General features: G+C 40.9%; 4 protein-coding genes across 6 annotated transcripts; all 4 read right to left on the bottom strand.

Moving 5' to 3' along the window:
- Nucleotides 1–4879: 4879 nt before the first annotated feature.
- On the bottom strand, nt 4880–17110 carry LOC135552383 (chloride intracellular channel protein 1-like). Of its 3 annotated transcripts, none has more exons than XM_064983961.1 (7): nt 16682–17110; nt 11043–11121; nt 9945–10054; nt 8921–9046; nt 8496–8602; nt 5894–6075; nt 4880–5260 (listed from the first exon to the last, which is right to left on the bottom strand). In XM_064983961.1, exons 2-7 carry the CDS (start codon nt 11082–11084, stop codon nt 5099–5101), a joined length of 729 nt encoding a protein of 242 aa, XP_064840033.1. In that variant the 5' UTR covers nt 11085–11121; nt 16682–17110; the 3' UTR covers nt 4880–5098. The 3 variants fall into 3 exon arrangements, with proteins under 3 accessions (XP_064840033.1, XP_064840031.1, XP_064840032.1); XM_064983959.1 differs by lacking the exon at nt 16682–17110 and adding an exon at nt 11428–11809; XM_064983960.1 differs by lacking the exon at nt 16682–17110 and adding an exon at nt 11337–11410.
- On the bottom strand, nt 12853–15015 carry LOC135552384 (ly-6/neurotoxin-like protein 1). The gene is made up of 3 exons (XM_064983962.1): nt 14803–15015; nt 13951–14061; nt 12853–13368 (listed from the first exon to the last, which is right to left on the bottom strand). The coding sequence occupies exons 1-3, from the start codon at nt 14855–14857 to the stop codon at nt 13160–13162; spliced, it is 375 nt and encodes a 124-aa protein (XP_064840034.1). The 5' UTR covers nt 14858–15015; the 3' UTR covers nt 12853–13159.
- A 997-nt stretch (nt 17111–18107) lies between the features above and the next one.
- LOC135552385 (ly-6/neurotoxin-like protein 1) lies at nt 18108–20284 on the bottom strand. Its single transcript, XM_064983963.1, has 3 exons — nt 20071–20284; nt 19219–19329; nt 18108–18619 (listed from the first exon to the last, which is right to left on the bottom strand). The coding sequence occupies exons 1-3, from the start codon at nt 20123–20125 to the stop codon at nt 18411–18413; spliced, it is 375 nt and encodes a 124-aa protein (XP_064840035.1). The 5' UTR covers nt 20126–20284; the 3' UTR covers nt 18108–18410.
- Nucleotides 20285–23366: 3082 nt separating this feature from the next.
- LOC135552386 (ly-6/neurotoxin-like protein 1) lies at nt 23367–25520 on the bottom strand. The gene is made up of 3 exons (XM_064983964.1): nt 25327–25520; nt 24479–24589; nt 23367–23882 (listed from the first exon to the last, which is right to left on the bottom strand). Exons 1-3 carry the CDS (start codon nt 25379–25381, stop codon nt 23674–23676), a joined length of 375 nt encoding a protein of 124 aa, XP_064840036.1. The 5' UTR covers nt 25382–25520; the 3' UTR covers nt 23367–23673.
- Nucleotides 25521–27599: the final 2079 nt, after the last annotated feature.

The following is a 27599-nucleotide window of genomic DNA, read 5'->3' as shown; positions in this document are numbered from 1 at the left end:
TGTAACTATAAATATCTTCTTATGTAATCATGAATATATGCAAAGGTCACAGGTTTGTGGAGATCTTCACAATTGCTATAATATTCAGTGCAGAATCTCGAACAGCATTGATCACTTGTGCTTATACTGTAATCTCAACTGCAATCCAGGTCATTTGGTTGTGCTATTAGATGAAGCACAGTGATAACACATTAAATTGTTGTATACACACCAAATATCTGACATTGTATTCCCATTTTCATGTTGTTGTGCTTTTAAATGGTTAAAAGTACAGTGATACATTCAGATGACAACTAAACCAAAAATCAGACATTGTCTTTTTGTTGGAATTTGGTTGCTTTTAGATGGTTGAAAGCATAGTGATAACACACTGGGAATTCAGCAAACTTCTTTTTAAGTGTGTAAATAAAGGTTGAAATCGATTTGATCATTGTCTTAACCAAATATTACCCAAATGTGCCCTGTGGGTCATCCCACATGTTGAGGAAACGAAAGTATAAAATAGCTGACATAACAACGCCACCTCCGATGCTAAATATGTTGCAAATGACATCCTCATGGCTGTACTATTCAATAACGTGAATGGCACTTAGGTGATAGTCTTATAAAACCTTACCCTGGAAGACATACAAAATACACGGAATGTACAAAACATTAGGAACACCTTAATATTGAGTTGCACCCCCTTTTGCCCTCAGAACAGCCTCAATTTGTCGGCGCATGGACTCTACAAGGTGTCGAAAGCGCTCCACAGGGATGCTGGCCCATGTTGACTCTAATGCTTCTCACAATTGTTTCAAGATGGCTGGTTGTCCTTTGGATGGTGGACCATTCTTGATACACACGGGAAAGTGGTGAGCATGAAAAACCCAGCAGCTTTGCAGTTCTTACATGTATTGAATCATTTTTGTTGTTGTCATTTAGCAGACTCCAGAGCGACTTACAGTTAGTGCATTCATCTTAATAAGATAGATAGGTGGGACAACCACATATCTCAGTCATAGTAAGTACTGAACATTTTCCCTCTAAAGTACACTGTAAAACTTGATTATTGTTTTGACAGTATTATACAATAAAGCTAACAGTAAAATACAGTTATTTACAGTAAATTGCTGCAAATGGCAATGATTTGATGCGTAAACAGTAAATGACACCTTTATTTCCAAAGAATCTTTGGCTTAAAGGTCTGAGCAGTCATTCTGATTCCCATGTAAAATAAGGCTTTTGAATGACTAAAACATCACCCAAAATATTTTTTTGCCAGATAAAAATGCTCAAAATCGGACAAAAATGACTTTTTCTCTCATGTCAAACTACCAGTAAGTCTGAAAAGATACACTGAGTGGACGGGGAGCTAGTAGGCTGAGTGGGCGGGGAACTAGTAGGCTGAGTGGGCGGGGAGCTAGTAGGCTGAGTGGGTGGGGAACTAGTAGGCTGAGTGGGCGGGGAGCTAGTAGACTGAGTGGGCGGGGAACTAGTAGACTGAGTGGGCGGGGAACTAGTAGGCTGAGTGGGCGGGGAACTAGTAGGCTGAGTGGACGGGGAGCTAGTAGACTGAGTGGACGGGGAGCTAGTAGACTGAGTGGACGGGGAACTAGTAGGCTGAGTGGACGGGGGAACTAGTAGGCTGAGTGGGCGGGGAACTAGTAGGCTGAGTGGGCGGGGAGCTAGTAGGCTGAGTGGACGGGGAACTAGTAGGCTGAGTGGGCGGGGAGCTAGTAGGCTGAGTGGGCGGGGAACTAGTAGACTGAGTGGGCGGGGAACTAGTAGGCTGAGTGGGCGGGGAACTAGTAGGCTGAGTGGACGGGAGCTAGTAGACTGAGTGGACGGGGAACTAGTAGGCTGAGTGGGCGGGGAACTAGTAGGCTGAGTGGGCGGGGAGCTAGTAGACTGAGTGGGCGGGGAGCTAGTAGGCTGAGTGGGCGGGGAACTAGTAGACTGAGTGGGCGGAGAACTAGTAGACTGAGTGGGCGGGGAACTAGTAGGCTGAGTGGGCGGGGAACTAGTAGGCTGAGTGGGCGGGGAACTAGTAGGTTGAGTGGGCGTGGAACTAGTAGACTGAGTGGGCGGGGAACTAGTAGGCTGAGTGGGCGGGGAACTAGTAGGCTGAGTGGACGGGGAGCTAGTAGGCTGAGTGGACGGGGAGCTAGTAGACTGAGTGGACGGGGAACTAGTAGGCTGAGTGGGCGGGGAGCTAGTAGGCTGAATGGGCGGGGAACTAGTAGGCTGAGTGGGCGTGGAGCTAGTAGGCTGAGTGGACGGGGAACTAGTAGACTGAGTGGACGGGGAGCTAGTAGGCTGAGTGGACGGGGAACTAGTAGGCTGAATGGGCGGGGAACTAGTAGGCTGAGTGGGCGTGGAGCTAGTAGGCTGAGTGGACGGGGAACTAGTAGGCTGAGTGGACGGGGAGCTAGTAGGCTGAGTGGGCGGGGAGCTAGTAGGCTGAGTGGACGGGGAACTAGTAGGCTGAGTGGGCGGGGAGCTAGTAGGCTGAGTGGACGGGAAACTTACCGTGACACACTTCAAACAGGTCCGCCAGGCAACTACTACCATACCCGTTCAAAGGCACTTACATCTTTTGTCTTGCCCATTCACCCTCTAACCATTCGATATTAAACTGATTATGGCAGAAGGCCAAGTATGGCATTAGTCATGTAAACCCCTTACTCTGGTTATCCTAATCGGTGTAAGGTCAAAATCAAAGTAAGCATACGGCGATTAAAACAACTGGTTTTCTGAGAAATCTTTCAAATTATTAGCGGTGTATTTGATCTGAGCATGTGCCAGCACCGGTAGCGCAAGCCTCCATCTTAAACGCGAGTGAAGTGAGTTGTTAAAAACGGAAAGTATGCATCTTATAAATAGCTTAAACACAAACTTTATGTGTCCGAACTCAGAATATAATAGTCTTCTCAAAAATAACATGGTTACTGTGGTAGAACGTTTATTTTGATTGGCTATTTTCTGCATTTATCAAAAGGCCCATCAGGTAGCCTGACTTCAGATGTGTCCATGTAAACAGGATCATTAAGGGAAATTGGTATTCTTGCATAGCATGTAAACGTTTTAAGCAAACTACTATATTAACCTGACTATCCACAATAATCATATTATTTTGTGCATGTCACCGCACTTCATGTCTCAATTGTCTCCAATCCTTCTTTAACCCGTCTCCTCCCCTTCATCTACACTGATCTGAAGTGGATTTAACAGGTGACATCAATAAGGGATCATGGCTTTCACCTGGATTCACCTGGTCAGTCTATGTCATGGAAAGAGCATGTGTTCCTAATGTTTTGTACACAAAGGTTTTGTACACTCAAATTGGATCAGCTTAAAACAAGGCTGTTTTAAGCTGATCCACTTAAGTCAGTACCATGAGACTGCACCATCTATGAGTCAGTCTGAGCGCTCTATTCAATCTGTATCGCTGAAGATTGCACTATAGAAAGCTAATTTCCGATTGAGCGGCATAGCGTGAATACAATCTCCTTTAAAGCCGGAACATTGCCTTTAAATGTCAATCACGCTGTAACGCTGAACTTGATACGCTGATATGGATTGTATAGAACCCAAACAAATATTTCCAGGTCTTCCATTGTCATTAACCATATCAAAGAGTACAAACTCACAATCCCGTAGCATTCTCCCCTTGGAGATTTCAGTTTCAGTTATCTATGCAAAGAACATCTCAAATTTGTATGAATGTGACGTTTATGGTTTAGTCATGCGAGGAGGTGTGTGCACGTCTGCATTACATCCTGTAGTTTTCCCTCAGATTTACAATGAAACATGACAGAACTGGCTTGGTGCCTCAAGGCCATACAGAGTCAAGTACTTCCTCAAAAACCTAAAGTTAACATAAAGCAGCGACAATAGCCATATTACTTTGTCTGGAGTAACTCAACTGCTCTGCAATATGAGCCTCTCACAGTTTTTTTTTTTTATTGTATCAAAAATATCCTTCACTTTGAATTACCCCCTGTATATAGGCGCGCAATTGTTGTTTTACTGCCGCTCTTTAATTATTTGTTACTTTATTCTCTTGACTTAAAAAAAAAGTTATTTTCTTAAAACTGCATTGTTGGTAAAGGGCGTGTAAGTAAGCATTTCACTGTAAGGTCTACAGACCTGTTGTATTCAGCCCATGTGACAAATACAATTTGATTTGATTCACTAGCAAAAGAGCCTTACAATGGGGACATAAGCTTGATAAACCCTTCACAGCGCTACATGCCGGAGAAAGGAGAAGCCGAGATCTGTTGAAATCGTTTTCTGTGTGGATAAATGTGCGCTGAGAAACACCTCTGTATAGTGTGCCCCAATGTACTGCAATTGGCCCAAGACCTGCTTTCCCGTTCCCTGAGCCTAACCTCTGACCATTAAGCATGTATAAAATGACTGGTTCAAACTGACCATGTCATCCACCCTGTTAACGGCTGTTTGCCCTGAACAATATATCAACACTGTAATAATATGTCGGTAATAATGTATAATTGTAGACACGCCTATAACTAACCTCTCTCTTTCAGCTGCAGGTAGCAGTTAAACTGGTCTAGGTATGAGTGTCTGTGTGTGATCACAACAGGAACAGTTTTGTTTATGGCTTGGCCGAGAGATAGAAACTAATAGGGGGTAATGTGGCAATGTATGCAGTGCAGAATTAATCATAGAGACTGAACAGACCACTATACCTTCAGTTGGATGCAACCATATGTAACCTACTGCCCGTGTATACAACTTTAACTGTGTGTAACTGACCCTGAATACACAGTATTAAGAGTGGATGTCCCACGTGACAAAAAGTGAACCATAAACTATACGCCTCAGAGAGTTTCACAAACTCTTAAGTGGCCAATGAAAAATGTTCAACTTGATCTTACAGTGATATTGATTTCCTGTTCTCAAGAAAGACTGTTGGAATGGTGTGCATGTGTCTGGGGGAGTGCCTGTATGTGTGAGTGCATTGGTGTGTGTGTATGCTGCCACATGTACAGTGCCACACGTAGGTAGGTGAGTGTGTCTAGGATATCTGATCAGGTGTGTGTGTATGTGTGTATTTGATGGTGTGTGTGACTGATGGGATCCCCTTGTCCTCCTACTTAAGTGCTTTAGCCACGGCTGAGTAGGCGATGTGTATCTCTGTGTCATTGGGGCAGGTAGAGGAGAACTCCTCGTGGGCGTACGCAGCATCCAGGTACCGCCACAGGTTGGAGAGAGACTTGGGGATGGAGAAAGTGCGATACTTCAGACACACCACCTTCAGGTTGGACAGAGAGACAGGGAAAAAGAGAAGAAGAAAGGGAGAATTATTTCCCCCATTGCACATCATCCTGTAAAAATAGTTTTTATTGATATATCTCTACATGCATAGTTCTAATGGTGCTTATAGTGTTCATAGTGTAATCTGTACTTTCTGGCTTTTAGCTTCAGTGTGTAAATTCTGCGTCAATATATTTAGTCTGTATATTCTGCTTATTGACTGTCTGTATATTCTGTTTATTGTAGCAGCACCATTTCACTGAGTCAATTCTTGTACATGCAAATGTATATGGTGAATAAAAGTGATTCTGAATACACATGGCCATTGAATAACCAAACAAAAAGTAACATACAAAAAAGCTAAGACAAGAAAGATAACCGTTATAGCCAATAAATATAATTGTGCGTTTGTAGTCCAAACAATAATGATCAAAAGAGCCCATTGGATCTGCCTGAACACTAATGCTAATATGTGAATATGTCCTTGTGATCTTACTTTGCAGTTTTCACTGAAGTTATTACTGTACATGTGGGAACATTTAGCAAACAAGTGGTCCACCAACCTCAATTAATACTGATTTGATTATAGACCTCACGCTAGGCCACAAGCAGGGCTTAAACAAAGGATTACCTTGACAATGTTCAGCTTGGGAAGCAAGTTGCAGTCGGCCAGAGTGAGGACCTGCCCATCCAGGAAGGGACGGGAGGAGGAAGTGACGTCATCCGCGCTATTCTCGTCAATCTCATCAGGAAGTGGGGAGCCAAGGTATTCGTCTAGCTTATTCAGGGCCTTGAGCAAGCCTTTCTCTAGGTCTGACCATGCAGAGAACACACAAAGTACAACACATGGATTAAGACTGAAATGCGTACATAAACTGTAGTACGAGCAAAGGTAAAGCTCCTCAGTAGTATCAAGCAAGCAAAGCCTTCATTGAGCTCCCTGTGATTAGACTGAAACAAACCTCTGAAAGAAGGAATTGAATGTGCTGCACCATGAAACAAGATGACTCATAGAAATATAATTACTATTCTATATATATGGTGCATCCGGAAAGTATTCAGACATACCCGTGGTATACGGCCTGATAGACCACGGCTGTCAGCCAATCAGCATTCATGGGTGAACAACCCAGTTTATAAATAAAAAATATTCCTCATCAATCTACAAACAATACCCCATAATGACCAAGCAAAAACAGGTTTATATAAATATTTGCAAATGTATTAAAAATAAAAAACAGAAATACCTTATTTAAGTAAGTATTCAGACCCTTTTCTATGAGACTCAAAATTGAGCTCAGGTGCATCCTGTTTCCAATGATCATCCTTGAGATGGTTCTACAAATTGATTGGCGTCCACCTGTGGGAAATTCTATTTCTTGGACATGATTTGGAAAGGCACACACCTGTCTTTATGAGGTCCCACAGTTGACAGTGCATGTCAGAACAAAAACCATGTCATGAGGTCGAAGGAATTGTCCATAGAGCTCCGAGACAAGATTATGTCGAGGCACAGATCTGGGGAAGGGTACCAAATAATTTCTGCAGCATTGAAAGTCCCCAAGAACACAGTGGCCTCCATCATTCTTAAATGGAAGACGTTTTGAACCACCAAGACTCTTTCTAGAGCTGGCTGCCCAGCCAAACTGAACAATCGGGGGAGAAAGGCTTTGGTCAGGGAGGTCACCAAGAACCCGATGGTCACTCTGACAGAGATCCAGAGTTCCTCTGTGGAGATGGAAGAACCTTCCAGAAGGACAGCCATCCCTGCAGCACTTCACCAATCAGAACTTTATGGTAGAGTGGTCAGACGGATGCCACTCCTCAGTAAAAGGCACGACAGCCCACTTGGAGATTCTCTGGTCTGATGAAACCAAGATTGAACTCTTTGGCCTGAATGCCAAGCATCACATCTGGAGGAAACCTGGCACCATACCTGCAGTGAAGCATGCTGTGGGATGTTTACCAGCGGCAGGGACTGGGAGACTAGTCAGGATTGAAGTAAAGATGAACGAGCAAAGTACAGGGAGAACATTGATGAAAACCTGCTCCAGAGCGCTCAGGACCTCAGACTGGGGCGAAGGTTCACCTTACAACAGGACAATGACCTGAAGCACACAGCCAAGACAACGCAGGAGTGGCTTCAGGACAAGTCTCTGCATGTCCTTGAGTGACCCAGCCAGAACCCGGACTTGAACCCAATCGAACATGTCTGGAGAGACCTTACCATTCAACCTCACAGTTTTGAGAGGATATGCAGAGAAGAATGGGAGAAACTCCCCAAATACAGGTGTGCCAAGCTTGTAGCGTCATACCCAAGAAGACTTGAGGCTGATATTGCTGCCAAAGGTGCTTCAACAAAGTCCTGAGTAAAAAGTCTGAATACTTATGTGAATGGAATACTTAAATTTTTCACGTTTCTAAAAACCTGTTTTTGCTTTGTCATTATGGGGTATTGTGCGTAGATTGATGAGGGGGAAAAAACAATTGAATACATTTTAGAATAAGGCAGTAACGTAACAAAATGTGAAAAAAGTCAAGGGGTCTGAATACTGTCCAAATGCCCTGTATGCTAATATCATTACAACATTATTTGAATCAAAACAAAATACATAGTTTAAAGTATTTGAGGCACAGTTGAACTAGAGTCATTTAAAATGTCCTTTTGAATCTTTGCACATGACAATTGCTTATCTGAGTAGAGCGTGAAAGAGCTGCTAAAAATACAAGACAACATGCGACCGCTTTGTGAAGAGACGCCAATCTCAGAGACGCCAAGCTCAGAGACGCCAAGCTCAGAGACGCCAAGCTCAGAGCATAATGCCATTAACAAAGACATTCCCTGCTGTTTTGGAAAACAGAGACAGATTGTGGGAGCTTCTTGCAGGTGCTTGTGACGATACCAGTATTGCAATATTTTTTCCATGAAAAAAATGAAAACACAAAGCAGGCCAAACTCTTTGGTCATTTAAAAACCTGATGTACAGTATATAAAATATTGTATGCTATAGCTTGGAAAACAAATCAATGTGACTCTCGATGACAACATAATGATGTTTGTTTCCAATATTAGGGTTCCTAAAGAAGTTACATCTGTTTTGTTTCCTTGCCACAATACTAACGAGCATCGTGATACTGGTATCGTCCCGGCCCCAGTGCTTGCTAGCATGCAACAATGTTGTTGTACATGAAGGGTTGGGCTCAGTTCATCCTGATTTGTCATTGTCACTCACTGTCATTGAGCTGGGGGTTTGAATTCTTGATGTAGGCTGAGAACTTGGAGAACACGTCTAGGCCGGCTGTGTTAGACTCAGGGTTCCTGGAAGCCAGGCGGGGGTATCTGTGGAGGGGGTTGGGGAGGCATAAAACATTTCAGTCAGTGAAGTATCATGAGGAAAACATATTGTCTTCCGAGAGGAACATAAATACGAATGTTAAAAATATAAAGTATCAAAAGCCTTCATGCATGTACATAAACGATCAACATACTCTACAGAGGCAAACAACAGATACAAATGATTCTTCAACACAACAATGGCACATGTAACATAGACCTGGAAGGGTATGAAACTTTGCTTGATACAAAGTAGCAACATAACTGTCTGATGGTATTATCAGAGGATGGATAGAAGGATAAAATGATGGAAGGAGGGATTACTTTGGAGGGGACAGGTTCTCCTCCAGGAACTCTTCTATCTTGTTGGTGTCGGTTTTCACCTCCGTCCCGTAGAGCAGGAAGGGGGGCTGAGCACCAGGGGCCAGGTCCTTAAGGATCTCTGGTTTCCTATCAAGAGACAGAAAATGACAGAGGAACAAACAGGAATGCTCTTTAATTATTTGTTACTTTTGTTTCTTATTTTCTTGTATTTTTCTTAAAACTGCATTGTCGGTTAAGGGCTTGTAAGTAAGCATTTCACTGTAAAGTCTACTACACCTGTTGCATTCGGCGTTTGTGACAAATCAAATTTGATTTGAAACAATGGCAGAATTAGAGGGAGTGAGAAAGAGGTAGAAGGTAGAGACATATGAGCGTATGTGAATGTGAAAAATTAATACGTTTGTGACAAAAAAAGAGTTAAGTCTTACTATGCTGAACAAAAATATAAAACACAACATGCAACAATGGACAAAGATTTTACTGAGTTACAGTTCATATAAGGAAATCAGTCAAATGAAATGAATTCATTAGGCCCTAATCTATGGATTTCACATGACTGGGCAGCGGTGCAGCCACCCCTGGGGAGCCAGGCCCATCCAATCAGAATGAGTTTTTCCCCACAAAAGGGTTTTTATTGCAGTCAGAAATACTCCTCAGCCCCCACATCACAAGGTGCACCTGTGTAATGATCATGTTGTTCAATCAGCTTCTTGATATGCCACACCAGTCAGGTGGATAGATTATATCGGAAAAGGAGAAATGCTCATTAATAGGGATTTAAATAAATTTGTGCATAAAATGTTAAAGAAAATGAGCTTTTTGTGCGTATGGAACATTCCCCGATTTTTTATTTCAGCTCATGAAACATGGGACCAACATGTTACATGTTGCGTTTATACTTCTGTTCAGTGTACAATGGGGACAAGGGTACAAGACGGTGTATAAAGACAGATAGTAGCTTAGACATGTGCAAATGTAATATAAATGTATATGTAATATAAATACAGATTGATAGGTATTAGACCTCTTCATGTCCACGGTGGTGACGTTGAAAGTGACTCCTTTGAGCCACAGCACCATGAAGAGGCGCTGGGAGAATGGACAGTTGCCAATGCTCTGGCCATCACTGCCTGCCTAGAATGGGGTAGAAGTCCTTATATTATGGTCATTCTTCCAAACAAGAAGATCATATAATACAGAAGATCGATAGGGGAAGTCAAACAGGGAACACATGGTTTTAGATGAATTCTAAACATAAGTATGGGCAACACTATAAAGTTGCCCACATAAGCAAAATAATTTTGAAATGTACTTGGCTTAGATGTAACATGTAAGGTGAGTATGAATGGAATTGACAATAATGTATGGAGTTCAAATGTTTTCATAGAAGGAATTAAACGGTTTTACTCAAATATACAATGCAATGTGTGAAAGAGTAGGGACTGTGAGTCTCTTGAAATTAGAATGGTGGGGAAATGGACAAGTCAGCATTTTAAGCTGCTACCAGAAGAACATCTTTCATACGTGAACAAAAAAAAAGTTACACATCTACATATTCACACAGAGAAATCATTATAGGTCATGAAGGACCATGAGAGCAGGAAAAAAAGACTCACTATTTTTATATTGGATCATTTCCTCCGAATGACCACACCCCTGGGCTGCTCTGGCCAGTTGACTAAATATAGATTAAGGAGCCTATATGGCATATGTATTATCTTAATGTACATTTAATAAGATTAGTACATTTTCTGGCCATTCAACTGAAGTGCCAAATGGAGTGCAGCAATAGGCATAGCTTATTAAATATCCTAATGTAATTCCATCTTATTAAATATAGGCTATTGCCTACTATGAAAGCCAGTAGGCCTTCTCTAGGCATTCAGTCTTTGAACAAATTCCTCGAAGGACCAGTGACAACAGTTAACTTTACTCACCGATAGGTAATCTTGTTTTAGAAATGCTTGGGCCATTATGATGTTTCAGTAAAATAGATGACACTGTAGGCTACCACATAGTGACATGTTGATAGCGCGATGTAATGGCGCATTGTTTACAAAGTAACTTGTCAAAGATATGATTATGAATGTCAGAGCAGAATGGATTGAATGATGTCGCTTACCTTCACAAAAAGTTCAACTTGAAGTCTATTTTCGTCACTCATCTTTTTGTTTCAAGTGTTGCCGCTGGAACTGGGAGACCTAAAGATGACACGGGGCAGTTTAGTTTTGGGAGGGGAAACAACTGTCAATGTGCAGTATTACACACATTTTTTGATAGGCCTATTAGGTTCATTTCAATAATACACAGAAACCCGATCTCGACCAAGGGCTTGACCGCACCATCTGCTATGACAAGACATATTCTGTAGTTTATATAAACGAATACAAAAAAACATCAGAAAATAAGGTCTTACTGTAAACCGTTATGACTTAATAGCAACCTTCCAAGAGATTTGGTTGAGTGATAATGTAGTCTAAATTGTAACAAATGTATGATTTCCTTACCTCGCTCACGTTCTGTGTGGGATTTACAGTAAACGTCTCGTCAGTTTCCCCTCCCTCTGTGTCGCTCGCTACACACTCATTCCTCCATTTCCTGATGGTGGAAGCTAACACTCAACTAGCAACTAGTGATGTTAACCTAGCCGACTCAACTCCACCGATTGTGTGTGTACGTGAGAGAGATGTGGAAAAGAGAGGGGCGAAGAAGGGAAGGTGTAATTACATGTTCCCAACTATTCCGTTAGTCTATAGTAGGTCATCTATGCAATTAGGGTTTTGAAATGTTTAAAAGAAGCCTACACAACGTGGAAGGAATTGCACCTGTACTAGCCCAAAGACCGGCAGACCGCGATATTGAGTGGTTTCATCTTGTTAATGCAGCCTACTGTACATGAAGATATTTAAATGTCGGTTGTCCGCTCATCGGGTCAGGCACTCAAGCGTCAGTGATAAGCTTATGTAACAGACCTTTGAAGGTGTTGTGTGACACTTAATCATGTGTTCTGGTGTATTCTTTTTCTGAAATGTGTCATTATGTTGACAATTATCTACATATTTTAATATTTGACTAATTCCATTTCCTGGAATATTGTGATGTCATGACAATTTGGTGGGTTTATTCATGTGTATATGCTCTGCGCCAGAAGGGTATAAAACACAAGCTACTATAAATAATACCATTGTTATTACATGATGTGTACATAAAGTTACATTAATCAGGGGAAACAGATGCTGTGTTTAAATCTTGCCTTTGAGATCAATGAGAGGTGCTTATATATGTTGACGTGCTTATATTGAAATATGCATATGTAGGTGTTTGGTGTGGTAGAACCACACTGAATCTGAAATCAAACCCACCAGTCATCTAATTTAAATACTATTTTCTGAACATTTGACAGCATCGGGCCGAGTCGTCGATTCACCAAGGTGCTGTCGTCTCTCTCATGCACTTGATGGCGCTATTGGTTTGAAAGTGAGTAGCAGGGAAACCGGGTGGAGAACGATTCCATCAGCCTGTCTGCCAGCTGAGTTCGGCTGCCTATGGTGTCAGGGTACTGTAGAAGACACATTAACGTGGCTAACATTAACGTGGCCTAATGTGAATAGACACCCAAATGATGCACACTGACACTAGCTTGATGTCCACACACTGGCTCAACCCTTACCCGAGCCATAGCCTAACCCTAACCCTAGATGTATACGTTTGTCTTTAACTTATTTGACCATTTACTCAGTTACAGTTACTTATGTTTGACAGATTGGCAGCCTCCTAACTAAAGCAGTATTTGTTCAACTTATTATCATGCAAGCATCCATTATTGTTTCAGAATTTTGTCCAAACAGTACATTCTCAATTAAAATGTCTGAATATAAAAGTGTAGAGGACATTATTGTGTCAACAATGAAAAACAACACCTTTTTTCCCCGTTTTGTGACACAACTTAATTCCTTTATTATTCTGAATAATATTACAGCATTGGTATGTGTGTTCAGTAGAGTAGTGTAAAGGCACTTCAAGTTGTTGCGTATCATAGTTGCAAGTATTATTCAGTTGATCAATGTTATTAAAGTAGATGAGGAGTTTAAGAAAAATTCTGAGCTCACTGTGCCAAACCTAGTTAATAGAGGATGGAGACAAAGTAGTCTGAAACCTGTTTAAACAGTGTGAAACAGTGTGAACAGAAGTGTAACAGGTTTAAACAATACTGTGAACAGAAGTCATTGTTTGTCCAGTCTAAACACCCCAGGCCATCAGGGCGGCGCTGAGTGCCACAGTCACAGAGACCTGGACGGAGCTGGCCCCGTTACACAGGTCTGTCTGGCAGCATGAAGAGCTGCTCGTGACACCAGCACTAAAGATGGTTGCAGTGATGGTCTTGCCACACAGGTCTGAGTCCAGACAACCACGGGTGTGGAGTGTCAGAAACCCAGTGGAATTGAATTCTAGATGGAATGAGATTTAGAACAAAACATTAGGAAAACATGCTCTTTCCATGACACAGACTGACCTAGTGAATCCAGGTGAAGGCTATGATCCCTTTTTCAGGTCACTTGTTAAATCCACTTCAATCAGTATAGATGAAGGGGAGGACTCAATTGCACTGATACAATTGAGACATGGATTGCGTATGTGTGCCATTTAGAGGGCAAGACAAAATATTTAAGTGCCTTTTAACAGGGTATGATAGTAGGTGCTAGGCACGCTAGTTTGAGTGTGTCAAGAAATGCAACGCTGCTGGATTTTTCATGCTCAACAGTTTCCTGTGTGTATCAAGAATGATCTACCACCCAAAGGACATCTAGCCAACTTGACACAATTGTGGGAAGCATTAGAGTCAACATGGGCCAGCATCCTTTTGGAAAGCTTTCGACACCTTATAGAGTCCATGCCCGGAAGAATTGAGGTTGTCCTGAGGGCAAAAGTGGGTGCAACTCAATATTATGAAGGTGTCCCTAATGTTTTGTACACTCAGTGAATGCTAATTCATTGCATATGCACAAGTCTTAGTGTACAGGTTTCCTTACTTGCTTCTCCGGTGAAGCAGTTGAGAGTGGAGTTGTCACACACCATGTTTGTGGGAAAGAAACATGTCCCAAAGATCCCCACACTGCACTGCTTACAGGTCAAGGACTGGGCTGTGGAACATGGAGGAGAGGCAAGAGAAGTGGATGAATCATGTGCAGTTTAACACAGTACAATACGACACAAACAATGATACAGTAGGTAGATAGGAGCACCTGACTGAACGTCATGAGTGGCATCAGGTGGAAGAATGAAAGAAGACAGATTGACGTCATACCTATAACTCACCCAGCAATTCACAATAAAAAGCTGAAACGTACATGTTTAGACATTCACAGTATGTATTGGTATCAGGTAGATATATATATGAAAATGAATGGTTGATTGTATACTGTGTAAATTGATGTTGTACACACAGTGCAGCCCTGAAACTAGAAGTGTGTTTGGTGGCTTCTTTTATTCTACAAGTTTGCCAGTTAAATGTGGTTCAGTCATTACAATCAAGTCAATATCCTCTTATTAGTGAAGGTACTGCTACCACAGGAGACTAAACTTGTCATACAGTATAAGAATGGCCATGGTACCCATGGAAAATATGCATCATTATTACTGGTAATCAGACTAAAACAATAGAAAGCACTCTCAGGTTCTTCAAACTCCTTTGTTGTGTACAGAATATGTGACATGCATCCCATGGATGTCTACCATCATATCATATTACAATTTTATAGCCTTAGAAAATAAAAGCACCTAGTACAGAATTTGCGAAAAACCTGAACTAATCAAATCACAACCTATTACTGTATCTGTCTTTGAATATTGCCATAGGAACAGAAGAAGCTGATATGACTTACCCACTGCTATGAAGACCACCAGGACAGTCAGCACAATCAAAATATTACTCTTCATCTTCTTGTAGGAGGGTAGTGTTTGTTGTTCTCAATAGGATAGGAGGCCTATTCGCAGAATCTATTCACTTTATAGAGACGGGAAAGAACACTAATCAAATGAATGGGGAAACATCAAGTTTCCTGCTAAAGGTGTGATGCAGATGGAGACTAGAATGAAGTATAGCAGGTTTTGTTGTCTTCCATGAGGGTGCTGAGAGGACATTTGTCTGAAAAGAAGTCTGGAATGCAGACAGTATCTTATCATTAACATCAAATTTAAACTCTCAGTCAAAAAGTTAAGTTGACGTCTTGATTCTATTATTTGTTCCAGCCTTTCACACACACACAAAAATACATCATGGAGTGTCTCGTAGTAGCAAATATTTTCAAAAGTGTATTCAGTATGATTATTTATTGCACATAGAATACATAGAAAGGTTTATCTCTATAAAAGAGCAACATGCTCAATGGGGAAACTCACTACATATGATAATGGTAATTAATAGTGACATGGTTGAGAAGTTATTCCATTAAAAAGTGAATAGTGACTCTGAAGTGTTCCAAATGTGATTGAGGTAAAGTACATACATTGATTAACTGTTCATACCGATGCTGTAGTAGGATGTTGAGTATTCTAGGCCCTAGAAGTAAAACCAGTTTGAATTGGTACTTGGAACTAAAGCTTAGAGCAAAACTAGCCTGAATAAACATTGTAGTCTTTTCCAGAATAAACCATTTTCAATATATTGTGTATCTAAGAACTACAACCGACAATAACATCATTCAATGGAAACCTATGGAGGAGGTGTCCTTATTGTGAATAGTTTGTCGAGGCGAAGGCCAGATGGCCACCAGGGTGGCACCAGGGGCCACGGTGAGAGTTAGTTGGATGGCTCCGGCAGCCTGCCACGTTGGTCGGGTTGTTGCTGCAGCAGGTTTGTGAGATGGTGTAGCCGGCTCCTAGAAATGCTAGCAGTGAATGTGGTGTTACAGGAAGCTGTGGCCATGCAGCCCTTGCACGTGATGTTCAGGATGCTACTGATGTTGAACAATAAATGAAGAAGGAATAAAGCAGGAGCAATTGTAAATACAGGTATTTTTTGTTTGGCTAGCACTTTATTTAACAGTACACAAATTGCTAGGTTAACTGAGAAATGACACAGTAATTATCAAAAAATTACACTTAAATAAGCTAAGAATTACTTTTCATATTTTTATTGTAGCTTTCTTACTCGAATGAAACCACAGGGTCAGTACCTGCTTGTCCGCTCTAGCAGTTGGGCTCTGAGGTGCTACATGTTGTATTTGTACCAAACAGACAAAGGCTGGTGATCCCCATAGAACATGTGTTACGATGCAGAGACTGCTGTGAGATAGAATGAGAGAAAGATGGTGAGAAGGAGAACAAAAGGAGAGAAACAAATAAGATTGCTGTCATCATGACGCTATTATGTACAATCACTAGTAACGGTAAGCAAAAATTGCTAAAAGTTGCTCATCTTTTTGTTTCAAGTGTTGCCGCTGGAACTGGGAGACCCAAAGGCGACACAGGGCAGTTTAGTTTTGGGAGGTGAAACAACTGTCAATGCGCAGTATTACACACATTTTTTGATAGGCCTATTAGGTTCATTTCAATAATACACAGAAACCCGATCTCGACCAAGGGCTTGACCGCACCATCTGCTATGACAAGACATATTCTGTAGTTTATATAAACGAATACAAAACAAACATCAGAAAATAAGGTCTCACTGTAAACCGTTATGACTTAATAGCAACCTTCCAAGAGATTTGGTTGAGTGACAATGTAGTCTAAATTGTAACAAATGTATGATTTCCTTACCTCGCTCACGTTCTGTGTGGGACTTGCAGTAAACGTCTCGTCAGTTTCCCCTCCCTCTGTGTCGATCGCTACACACTCATTCCTCCATTTCCTGATGGTGGAAGCCAACACTCAACTAGCAACTAGTGATGTTAACCTAGCCGACTCAACTCCACCGATTGTGTGTGTACGTGAGAGAGATGTGGAAAAGAGAGGGGCAAAGAAGGGAAGGTGTAATTACATGTTCCCAACTATTCGGTTAGTCTATAGTAGGTCATCTATGCAATTAGGGTTTTGAAATGTTTAAAAAGAAGCCTACACAACGTGGAAGGAATTGCACCTGTACTAGCCCAAAGACCGGCAGACCGCGATATTGAGTGGTTTCATCTTGTTAATGCAGCCTACTGTACATGAAGATATTTAAATGTCGGTTGTCCGCTCATCGGGTCAGGCACTCAAGCGTCAGTGATAAGCTTATGTAACAGACCTTTGAAGGTGTTGTGTGACACTTAATCATGTGTTCTGGTGTATTCTTTTTCTGAAATGTGTCATTATGTTGACAATTATCTACATATTTTAATATTTGACTAATTCCATTTCCTGGAATATTGTGATGTCATGACAATTAGGTGGGTTTATTCATGTGTATATGCTCTGCGCCAGAAGGGTATAAAACACAAGCTACTATAAATAATACCATTGTTATTACATGATGTGTACATAAAGTTACATTCATCAGGGGAAACAGATGCTGTGTTTAAATCTTGCCTTTGAGATCAATGAGAGGTGCTTATATATGTTGACGTGCTTATATTGAAATATGCATATGTAGGTGTTTGGTGTGGTAGAACGACACTGAATCTGAAATCAAACCCACCAGTCATCTAATTTAAATACTATTTTCTGAACATTTGACAGCATCGGGCCGAGTCGTCGATTCACCAAGGTGCTGTCGTCTCTCTCATGCACTTGATGGCGCTATTGGTTTGAAAGTGAGTAGCAGGGAAACCGGGTGGAGAACGATTCCATCAGCCTGTCTGCCAGCTGAGTTCGGCTGCCTATGGTGTCAGGGTACTGTAGAAGACACATTAACGTGGCTAACATTAACGTGGGCTAATGTGAATAGACACCCAAATGATGCACACTGACACTAGCTTGATGTCCACACACTGGCTCAACCCTTACCCGAGCCATAGCCTAACCCTAACCCTAGATGTATACGTTTGTCTTTAACTTATTTGACCATTTACTCAGTTACAGTTACTTATGTTTGACAGATTGGCAGCCTCCTAACTAAAGCAGTATTTGTTCAACTTATTATCATGCAAGCATCCATTATTGTTTCAGAATTTTGTCCAAACAGTACATTCTCAATTAAAATGTCTGAATATAAAAGTGTAGAGGACATTATTGTGTCAACAATGAAAAACAACACCTTTTTTCCCCGTTTTGTGACACAACTTAATTCCTTTATTATTCTGAATAATATTACAGCATTGGTATGTGTGTTCAGTAGAGTAGTGTAAAGGCACTTCAAGTTGTTGCGTATCATAGTTGCAAGTATTATTCAGTTGATAAATGTTATTAAAGTAGATGAGGAGTTTAAGAAAAATTCTGAGCTCACTGTGCCAAACCTAGTTAATAGAGGATGGAGACAAAGTAGTCTGAAACCTGTTTAAACAGTGTGAAACAGTGTGAACAGAAGTGTAACAGGTTTAAACAATACTGTGAACAGAAGTCATTGTCCAGTCTAAACACCCCAGGCCATCAGGGCGGCGCTGAGTGCCACAGTCACAGAGACCTGGACGGAGCTGGCCCCGTTACACAGGTCTGTCTGGCAGCATGAAGAGCTGCTCGTGACACCAGCACTAAAGATGGTTGCAGTGATGGTCTTGCCACACAGGTCTGAGTCCAGACAACCACGGGTGTGGAGTGTCAGAAACCCAGTGGAATTGAATTCTAGATGGAATGAGATTTAGAACAAAACATTAGGAAAACATGCTCTTTCCATGACACAGACTGACCTAGTGAATCCAGGTGAAGGCTATGATCCCTTATTCAGGTCACTTGTTAAATCCACTTCAATCAGTATAGATGAAGGGGAAGACTCAATTGCACTGATACAATTGAGACATGGATTGCGTATGTGTGCCAGTTAGAGGGCAAGACAAAAGATTTAAGTGCCTTTTAACAGGGTATGATAGTAGGTGCTAGGCACGCTAGTTTGAGTGTGTCAAGAAATGCAACGCTGCTGGATTTTTCATGCTCAACAGTTTCCTGTGTGTATCAAGAATGATGATCTACCACCCAAAGGACATCTAGCCAACTTGACACAACTGTGGGAAGCATTAGAGTCAACATGGGCCAGCATCCCTTTGGAAAGCTTTTGACACCTTATAGGGACTCTATAAGGTAGATCATGCCCGGAAGAATTGAGGTTGTCCTGAGGGCAAAAGTGGGTGCAACTCAATATTATGAAGGTGTCCCTAATGTTTTGTACACTCAGTGAATGCTAATTCATTGCATATGCACAAGTCTTAGTGTACAGGTTTCCTTACTTGCTTCTCCGGTGAAGCAGTTGAGAGTGGAGTTGTCACACACCATGTTTGTGGGAAAGAAACATGTCCCAAAGATCCCCACACTGCACTGCTTACAGGTCAAGGACTGGGCTGTGGAACATGGAGGAGAGGCAAGAGAAGTGGATGAATCATGTGCAGTTTAACACAGTACAATACGACACAAACAATGATACAGTAGGTAGATAGGAGCACCTGACTGAACGTCATGAGTGGCATCAGGTGGAAGAATGAAAGAAGACAGATTGACGTCATACCTATAACTCACCCAGCAATTCACAATAAAAAGCTGAAACGTACATGTTTAGACATTCACAGTATGTATTGGTATCAGGTAGATATATATATGAAAATGAATGGTTGATTGTATACTGTGTAAATTGATGTTGTACACACAGTGCAGCCCTGAAACTAGAAGTGTGTTTGGTGGCTTCTTTTATTCTACAAGTTTGCCAGTTAAATGTGGTTCAGTCATTACAATCAAGTCAATATCCTCTTATTAGTGAAGGTACTGCTACCACAGGAGACTAAACTTGTCATACAGTATAAGAATGGCCTCGGTACCCATGGAAAATATGCATCATTATTACTGGTAATCAGACTAAAACAATAGAAAGCACTCTCAGGTTCTTCAAACTCCTTTGTTGTGTACAGAATATGTGACATGCATCCCATGGATGTCTACCATCATATCATATTACAATTTTATAGCCTTAGAAAATAAAAGCACCTAGTACAGAATTTGCGAAAAACCTGAACTAATCAAATCACAACCTATTACTGTATCTGTCTTTGAATATTGCCATAGGAACAGAAGAAGCTGATATGACTTACCCACTGCTATGAAGACCACCAGGACAGTCAGCACAATCAAAATATTACTCTTCATCTTCTTGTAGGAGGGTAGTGTTTGTTGTTCTCAATAGGATAGGAGGCCTATTCGCAGAATCTATTCACTTTATAGAGACGGGAAAGAACACTAATCAAATGAATGGGGAAACATCAAGTTTCCTGCTAAAGGTGTGATGCAGATGGAGACTAGAATGAAGTATAGCAGGTTTTGTTGTCTTCCATGAGGGTGCTGAGAGGACATTTGTCTGAAAAGAAGTCTGGAATGCAGACAGTATCTTATCATTAACATCAAATTTAAACTCTCAGTCAAAAAGTTAAGTTGACGTCTTGATTCTATTATTTGTTCCAGCCTTTCACACACACACAAAAATACATCATGGAGTGTCTCGTAGTAGCAAATATTTTCAAAAGTGTATTCAGTATGATTATTTATTGCACATAGAATACATAGAAAGGTTTATCTCTATAAAAGAGCAACATGCTCAATGGGGAAACTCACTACATATGATAATGGTAATTAATAGTGACATGGTTGAGAAGTTATTCCATTAAAAAGTGAATAGTGACTCTGAAGTGTTCCAAATGTGATTGAGGTAAAGTACATACATTGATTAACTGTTCATACCGATGCTGTAGTAGGATGTTGAGTATTCTAGGCCCTAGAAGTAAAACCAGTTTGAATTGGTACTTGGAACTAAAGCTTAGAGCAAAACTAGCCTGAATAAACATTGTAGTCTTTTCCAGAATAAACCATTTTCAATATATTGTGTATCTAAGAACTACAACCGACAATAACATCATTCAATGGAAACCTATGGAGGAGGTGTCCTTATTGTGAATAGTTTGTCGAGGCGAAGGCCAGATGGCCACCAGGGTGGCACCAGGGGCCACGGTGAGAGTTAGTTGGATGGCTCCGGCAGCCTGCCACGTTGGTCGGGTTGTTGCTGCAGCAGGTTTGTGAGATGGTGTAGCCGGCTCCTAGAAATGCTAGCAGTGAATGTGGTGTTACAGGAAGCTGTGGCCATGCAGCCCTTGCACGTGATGTTCAGGATGCTACTGATGTTGAACAATAAATGAAGAAGGAATAAAGCAGGAGCAATTGTAAATACAGGTATTTTTTGTTTGGCTAGCACTTTATTTAACAGTACACAAATTGCTAGGTTAACTGAGAAATGACACAGTAATTATCAAAAAATTACACTTAAATAAGCTAAGAATTACTTTTCATATTTTTATTGTAGCTTTCTTACTCGAATGAAACCACAGGGTCAGTACCTGCTTGTCCGCTCTAGCAGTTGGGCTCTGAGGTGCTACATGTTGTATTTGTACCAAACAGACAAAGGCTGGTGATCCCCATAGAACATGTGTTACGATGCAGAGACTGCTGTGAGATAGAATGAGAGAAAGATGGTGAGAAGGAGAACAAAAGGAGAGAAACAAATAAGATTGCTGTCATCATGACGCTATTATGTACAATCACTAGTAACGGTAAGCAAAAATTGCTAAAAGTTGCTCATCTTTTTGTTTCAAGTGTTGCCGCTGGAACTGGGAGACCCAAAGGCGACACAGGGCAGTTTAGTTTTGGGAGGTGAAACAACTGTCAATGCGCAGTATTACACACATTTTTTGATAGGCCTATTAGGTTCATTTCAATAATACACAGAAACCCGATCTCGACCAAGGGCTTGACCGCACCATCTGCTATGACAAGACATATTCTGTAGTTTATATAAACGAATACAAAACAAACATCAGAAAATAAGGTCTCACTGTAAACCGTTATGACTTAATAGCAACCTTCCAAGAGATTTGGTTGAGTGACAATGTAGTCTAAATTGTAACAAATGTATGATTTCCTTACCTCGCTCACGTTCTGTGTGGGACTTGCAGTAAACGTCTCGTCAGTTTCCCCTCCCTCTGTGTCGATCGCTACACACTCATTCCTCCATTTCCTGATGGTGGAAGCCAACACTCAACTAGCAACTAGTGATGTTAACCTAGCCGACTCAACTCCACCGATTGTGTGTGTACGTGAGAGAGATGTGGAAAAGAGAGGGGCAAAGAAGGGAAGGTGTAATTACATGTTCCCAACTATTCGGTTAGTCTATAGTAGGTCATCTATGCAATTAGGGTTTTGAAATGTTTAAAAAGAAGCCTACACAACGTGGAAGGAATTGCACCTGTACTAGCCCAAAGACCGGCAGACCGCGATATTGAGTGGTTTCATCTTGTTAATGCAGCCTACTGTACATGAAGATATTTAAATGTCGGTTGTCCGCTCATCGGGTCAGGCACTCAAGCGTCAGTGATAAGCTTATGTAACAGACCTTTGAAGGTGTTGTGTGACACTTAATCATGTGTTCTGGTGTATTCTTTTTCTGAAATGTGTCATTATGTTGACAATTATCTACATATTTTAATATTTGACTAATTCCATTTCCTGGAATATTGTGATGTCATGACAATTAGGTGGGTTTATTCATGTGTATATGCTCTGCGCCAGAAGGGTATAAAACACAAGCTACTATAAATAATACCATTGTTATTACATGATGTGTACATAAAGTTACATTCATCAGGGGAAACAGATGCTGTGTTTAAATCTTGCCTTTGAGATCAATGAGAGGTGCTTATATATGTTGACGTGCTTATATTGAAATATGCATATGTAGGTGTTTGGTGTGGTAGAACGACACTGAATCTGAAATCAAACCCACCAGTCATCTAATTTAAATACTATTTTCTGAACATTTGACAGCATCGGGCCGAGTCGTCGATTCACCAAGGTGCTGTCGTCTCTCTCATGCACTTGATGGCGCTATTGGTTTGAAAGTGAGTAGCAGGGAAACCGGGTGGAGAACGATTCCATCAGCCTGTCTGCCAGCTGAGTTCGGCTGCCTATGGTGTCAGGGTACTGTAGAAGACACATTAACGTGGCTAACATTAACGTGGGCTAATGTGAATAGACACCCAAATGATGCACACTGACACTAGCTTGATGTCCACACACTGGCTCAACCCTTACCCGAGCCATAGCCTAACCCTAACCCTAGATGTATACGTTTGTCTTTAACCATTTACTCAGTTACAGTTACTTATGTTTGACAGATTGGCAGCCTCCTAACTAAAGCAGTATTTGTTCAACTTATTATCATGCAAGCATCCATTATTGTTTCAGAATTTTGTCCAAACAGTACATTCTCAATTAAAATGTCTGAATATAAAAGTGTAGAGGACATTATTGTGTCAACAATGAAAAACAACACCTTTTTTCCCCGTTTTGTGACACAACTTAATTCCTTTATTATTCTGAATAATATTACAGCATTGGTATGTGTGTTCAGTAGACTAGTGTAAAGGCACTTCAAGTTGTTGCGTATCATAGTTGCAAGTATTATTCAGTTGATAAATGTTATTAAAGTAGATGAGGAGTTTAAGAAAAATTCTGAGCTCACTGTGCCAAACCTAGTTAATAGAGGATGGAGACAAAGTAGTCTGAAACCTGTTTAAACAGTGTGAAACAGTGTGAACAGAAGTGTAACAGGTTTAAACAATACTGTGAACAGAAGTCATTGTTTGTCCAGTCTAAACACCCCAGGCCATCAGGGCGGCGCTGAGTGCCACAGTCACAGAGACCTGGACGGAGCTGGCCCCGTTACACAGGTCTGTCTGGCAGCATGAAGAGCTGCTCGTGACACCAGCACTAAAGATGGTTGCAGTGATGGTCTTGCCACACAGGTCTGAGTCCAGACAACCACGGGTGTGGAGTGTCAGAAACCCAGTGGAATTGAATTCTAGATGGAATGAGATTTAGAACAAAACATTAGGAAAACATGCTCTTTCCATGACACAGACTGACCTAGTGAATCCAGGTGAAGGCTATGATCCCTTATTCAGGTCACTTGTTAAATCCACTTCAATCAGTATAGATGAAGGGGAAGACTCAATTGCACTGATACAATTGAGACATGGATTGCGTATGTGTGCCAGTTAGAGGGCAAGACAAAAGATTTAAGTGCCTTTTAACAGGGTATGATAGTAGGTGCTAGGCACGCTAGTTTGAGTGTGTCAAGAAATGCAACGCTGCTGGATTTTTCATGCTCAACAGTTTCCTGTGTGTATCAAGAATGATCTACCACCCAAAGGACATCTAGCCAACTTGACACAACTGTGGGAAGCATTAGAGTCAACATGGGCCAGCATCCCTTTGGAAAGCTTTTGACACCTTATAGGGACTCTATAAGGTAGATCATGCCCGGAAGAATTGAGGTTGTCCTGAGGGCAAAAGTGGGTGCAACTCAATATTATGAAGGTGTCCCTAATGTTTTGTACACTCAGTGAATGCTAATTCATTGCATATGCACAAGTCTTAGTGTACAGGTTTCCTTACTTGCTTCTCCGGTGAAGCAGTTGAGAGTGGAGTTGTCACACACCATGTTTGTGGGAAAGAAACATGTCCCAAAGATCCCCACACTGCACTGCTTACAGGTCAAGGACTGGGCTGTGGAACATGGAGGAGAGGCAAGAGAAGTGGATGAATCATGTGCAGTTTAACACAGTACAATACGACACAAACAATGATACAGTAGGTAGATAGGAGCACCTGACTGAACGTCATGAGTGGCATCAGGTGGAAGAATGAAAGAAGACAGATTGACGTCATACCTATAACTCACCCAGCAATTCACAATAAAAAGCTGAAACGTACATGTTTAGACATTCACAGTATGTATTGGTATCAGGTAGATATATATATGAAAATGAATGGTTGATTGTATACTGTGTAAATTGATGTTGTACACACAGTGCAGCCCTGAAACTAGAAGTGTGTTTGGTGGCTTCTTTTATTCTACAAGTTTGCCAGTTAAATGTGGTTCAGTCATTACAATCAAGTCAATATCCTCTTATTAGTGAAGGTACTGCTACCACAGGAGACTAAACTTGTCATACAGTATAAGAATGGCCTCGGTACCCATGGAAAATATGCATCATTATTACTGGTAATCAGACTAAAACAATAGAAAGCACTCTCAGGTTCTTCAAACTCCTTTGTTGTGTACAGAATATGTGACATGCATCCCATGGATGTCTACCATCATATCATATTACAATTTTATAGCCTTAGAAAATAAAAGCACCTAGTACAGAATTTGCGAAAAACCTGAACTAATCAAATCACAACCTATTACTGTATCTGTCTTTAGGAACATAGGAACAGAAGAAGCTGATATGACTTACCCACTGCTATGAAGACCACCAGGACAGTCAGCACAATCAAAATATTACTCTTCATCTTCTTGTAGGAGGGTAGTGTTTGTTGTTCTCAATAGGATAGGAGGCCTATTCGCAGAATCTATTCACTTTATAGAGACGGGAAAGAACACTAATCAAATGAATGGGGAAACATCCAGTTTCCTACTAAAGGTGTGATGCAGATGGAGACTAGAATGAAGTATAGCAGGTTTTGTTGTCTTTCATGAGGGTGCTGAGAGGACATTTGTCTGAAAAGAAGTCTGGAATGCAGACAGTATCTTATCATTTACATCAAATTTAAACTCTCAGTCAAAAAGTTAAGTTGACGTCTTGATTCTATTATTTGTTCCAGCCTTTCACACACACACAAAAATACATCATGGAGTGTCTCGTAGTAGCAAATATTTTCAAAAGTGTATTCAGTATGATTATTTATTGCACATAGAATACATAGAAAGGTTTATCTCTATAAAAGAGCAACATGCTCAATGGGGAAACTCACTACGTATGATAATGGTAATTAATAGTGACATGGTTGAGAAGTTATTCCATTAAAAAGTGAATAGTGACTCTGAAGTGTTCCAAATGTGATTGAGGTAAAGTACATACATTGATTAACTGTTCATACCGATGCTGTAGTAGGATGTTGAGTATTCTAGGCCCTAGAAGTAAAACCAGTTTGAATTGGTACTTGGAACTAAAGCTTAGAGCGAAACTAGCCTGAATAAACATTGTAGTCTTTTCCAGAATAAACCATTTTCAATATATTGTGTATCTAAGAACTACAACCGACAATAACATCATTCAATGGAAACCTATGGAGGAGGTGTCCTTATTGTGAATAGTTTGTCGAGGCGAAGGCCAGATGGCCACCAGGGTGGCACCAGGGGCCACGGTGAGAGTTAGTTGGATGGCTCCGGCAGCCTGCCACGTTGGTCGGGTTGTTGCTGCAGCAGGTTTGTGAGATGGTGTAGCCGGCTCCTAGAAATGCTAGCAGTGAATGTGGTGTTACAGGAAGCTGTGGCCATGCAGACCTTGCACGTGATGTTCAGAATGCTACTGATGTTGAACAATAAATGAAGAAGGAATAAAGCAGGAGCAATTGTAAATACAGGTATTTTTTGTTTGGCTAGCACTTTATTTAACAGTACACAAATTGCTAGGTTAACTGAGAAATGACACAGTAATTATCAAAAAATTACACTTAAATAAGCTAAGAATTACTTTTCTTATTTTTATTGTAGCTTTCTACTCGGATGAAACCACAGGGTCAGTACCTGCTTGTCCGCTCTAGCAGTTGGGCTCTGAGGTGCTACATGTTGTATTTGTACCAAACAGACAAAGGCTGGTGATCCCCATAGAACATGTGTTACGATGCAGAGACTCTGCTGTGAGATAGAATGAGAGAAAGATGGTGAGAAGGAGAACAAAAGGAGAGAAACAAATAAGATTGCTGTCATCATGACGCTATTATGTACAATCACTAGTAACGGTAAGCAAAAATTGCTAAAAGGTTTTAAAAACAATTCTAATGAATCCAACAGCTGGACAATGGATGAAGATACTCCAAACTGTATATATATATATTTTTAAATCAGATATTGACTGAATTATAGCACATAAAACATTTGATTGGCACAGACAAAATAATGGAGATAAGGGATTTGGGTTTTTTTCTTTCTTAGAATGCACTCATACATACATTTTGTACTGGTATCATGTATTTTATTTTGTGTTAAAATAAAGTTAGATGTGCCTCATTTGCATAAATACACTGGGTTATTTTGCATATATTAATACATATTAATACATAAAGGGATGGAACAGGGCTGCAACCACCAAAAACTTGCTCATTGTAATGGCTGGAATGGAATAAATGGAATGCTATCAAACAAATAAGGAAACCATGTTTGACACCGTTCCAATAATTCCATTCCAGCCCGTCCTCCTATAGCTCCTCCCACCATCTCCGATAATCTATGCCTACCTGCACTCACCAGCGCTGTCTAGTCTGCCTCATTAATTACTGTTGTTGTCACGTTCTGTCGCATAATTCAACAAGAGTGTCAATAGCAGGATAGTTTCAGATTAAAAATCAATAGACTTGGCTCTAAATAACACCTATCTATATATACTTCACATTCAGACATAGTATTACTATAATCCGAATGTTCATTTTCGGAAGTTGCTCTCATTTCAGAGCATAATTTGTAAACATTTCAACTGCATTCAATTGTTACTTTTTTTCAATTCTACAA

The sequence above is a fragment of the Oncorhynchus masou genome, chromosome 13, assembly GCF_036934945.1.
Source record: "Oncorhynchus masou masou isolate Uvic2021 chromosome 13, UVic_Omas_1.1, whole genome shotgun sequence".
NCBI lineage: Eukaryota > Metazoa > Chordata > Actinopteri > Salmoniformes > Salmonidae > Oncorhynchus > Oncorhynchus masou.
The sequence above is the reverse complement of the archived record's forward strand: the minus strand, read 5'-3'. Positions and strand labels throughout refer to the sequence as shown.

Coding starts and splice junctions, on each gene's coding strand:
- LOC135552383 (XM_064983961.1), bottom strand. CDS start 11,084: ATGAGTGACGAAAATAGACTTCAAGTTGAACTTTTTGTGAAG. Junction 8,603..8,920: donor GAGAACCTGTCCCCTCCAAA/GTAATCCCTCCT, acceptor CCCCCTCCACAG/ATACCCCCGCCTGGCTTCCA. Junction 5,261..5,893: donor CCAAGCTGAACATTGTCAAG/GTAATCCTTTGT, acceptor TCCAACCTGAAG/GTGGTGTGTCTGAAGTATCG.
- LOC135552384 (XM_064983962.1), bottom strand. CDS start 14,857: ATGAAGAGTAATATTTTGATTGTGCTGACTGTCCTGGTGGTCTTCATA. Junction 14,062..14,802: donor GGTGGTCTTCATAGCAGTGG/GTAAGTCATATC, acceptor CATGTTCCACAG/CCCAGTCCTTGACCTGTAAG. Junction 13,369..13,950: donor CTGCTTCACCGGAGAAGCAA/GTAAGGAAACCT, acceptor CATTCCATCTAG/AATTCAATTCCACTGGGTTT.
- LOC135552385 (XM_064983963.1), bottom strand. CDS start 20,125: ATGAAGAGTAATATTTTGATTGTGCTGACTGTCCTGGTGGTCTTCATA. Junction 19,330..20,070: donor GGTGGTCTTCATAGCAGTGG/GTAAGTCATATC, acceptor CATGTTCCACAG/CCCAGTCCTTGACCTGTAAG. Junction 18,620..19,218: donor CTGCTTCACCGGAGAAGCAA/GTAAGGAAACCT, acceptor CATTCCATCTAG/AATTCAATTCCACTGGGTTT.
- LOC135552386 (XM_064983964.1), bottom strand. CDS start 25,381: ATGAAGAGTAATATTTTGATTGTGCTGACTGTCCTGGTGGTCTTCATA. Junction 24,590..25,326: donor GGTGGTCTTCATAGCAGTGG/GTAAGTCATATC, acceptor CATGTTCCACAG/CCCAGTCCTTGACCTGTAAG. Junction 23,883..24,478: donor CTGCTTCACCGGAGAAGCAA/GTAAGGAAACCT, acceptor CATTCCATCTAG/AATTCAATTCCACTGGGTTT.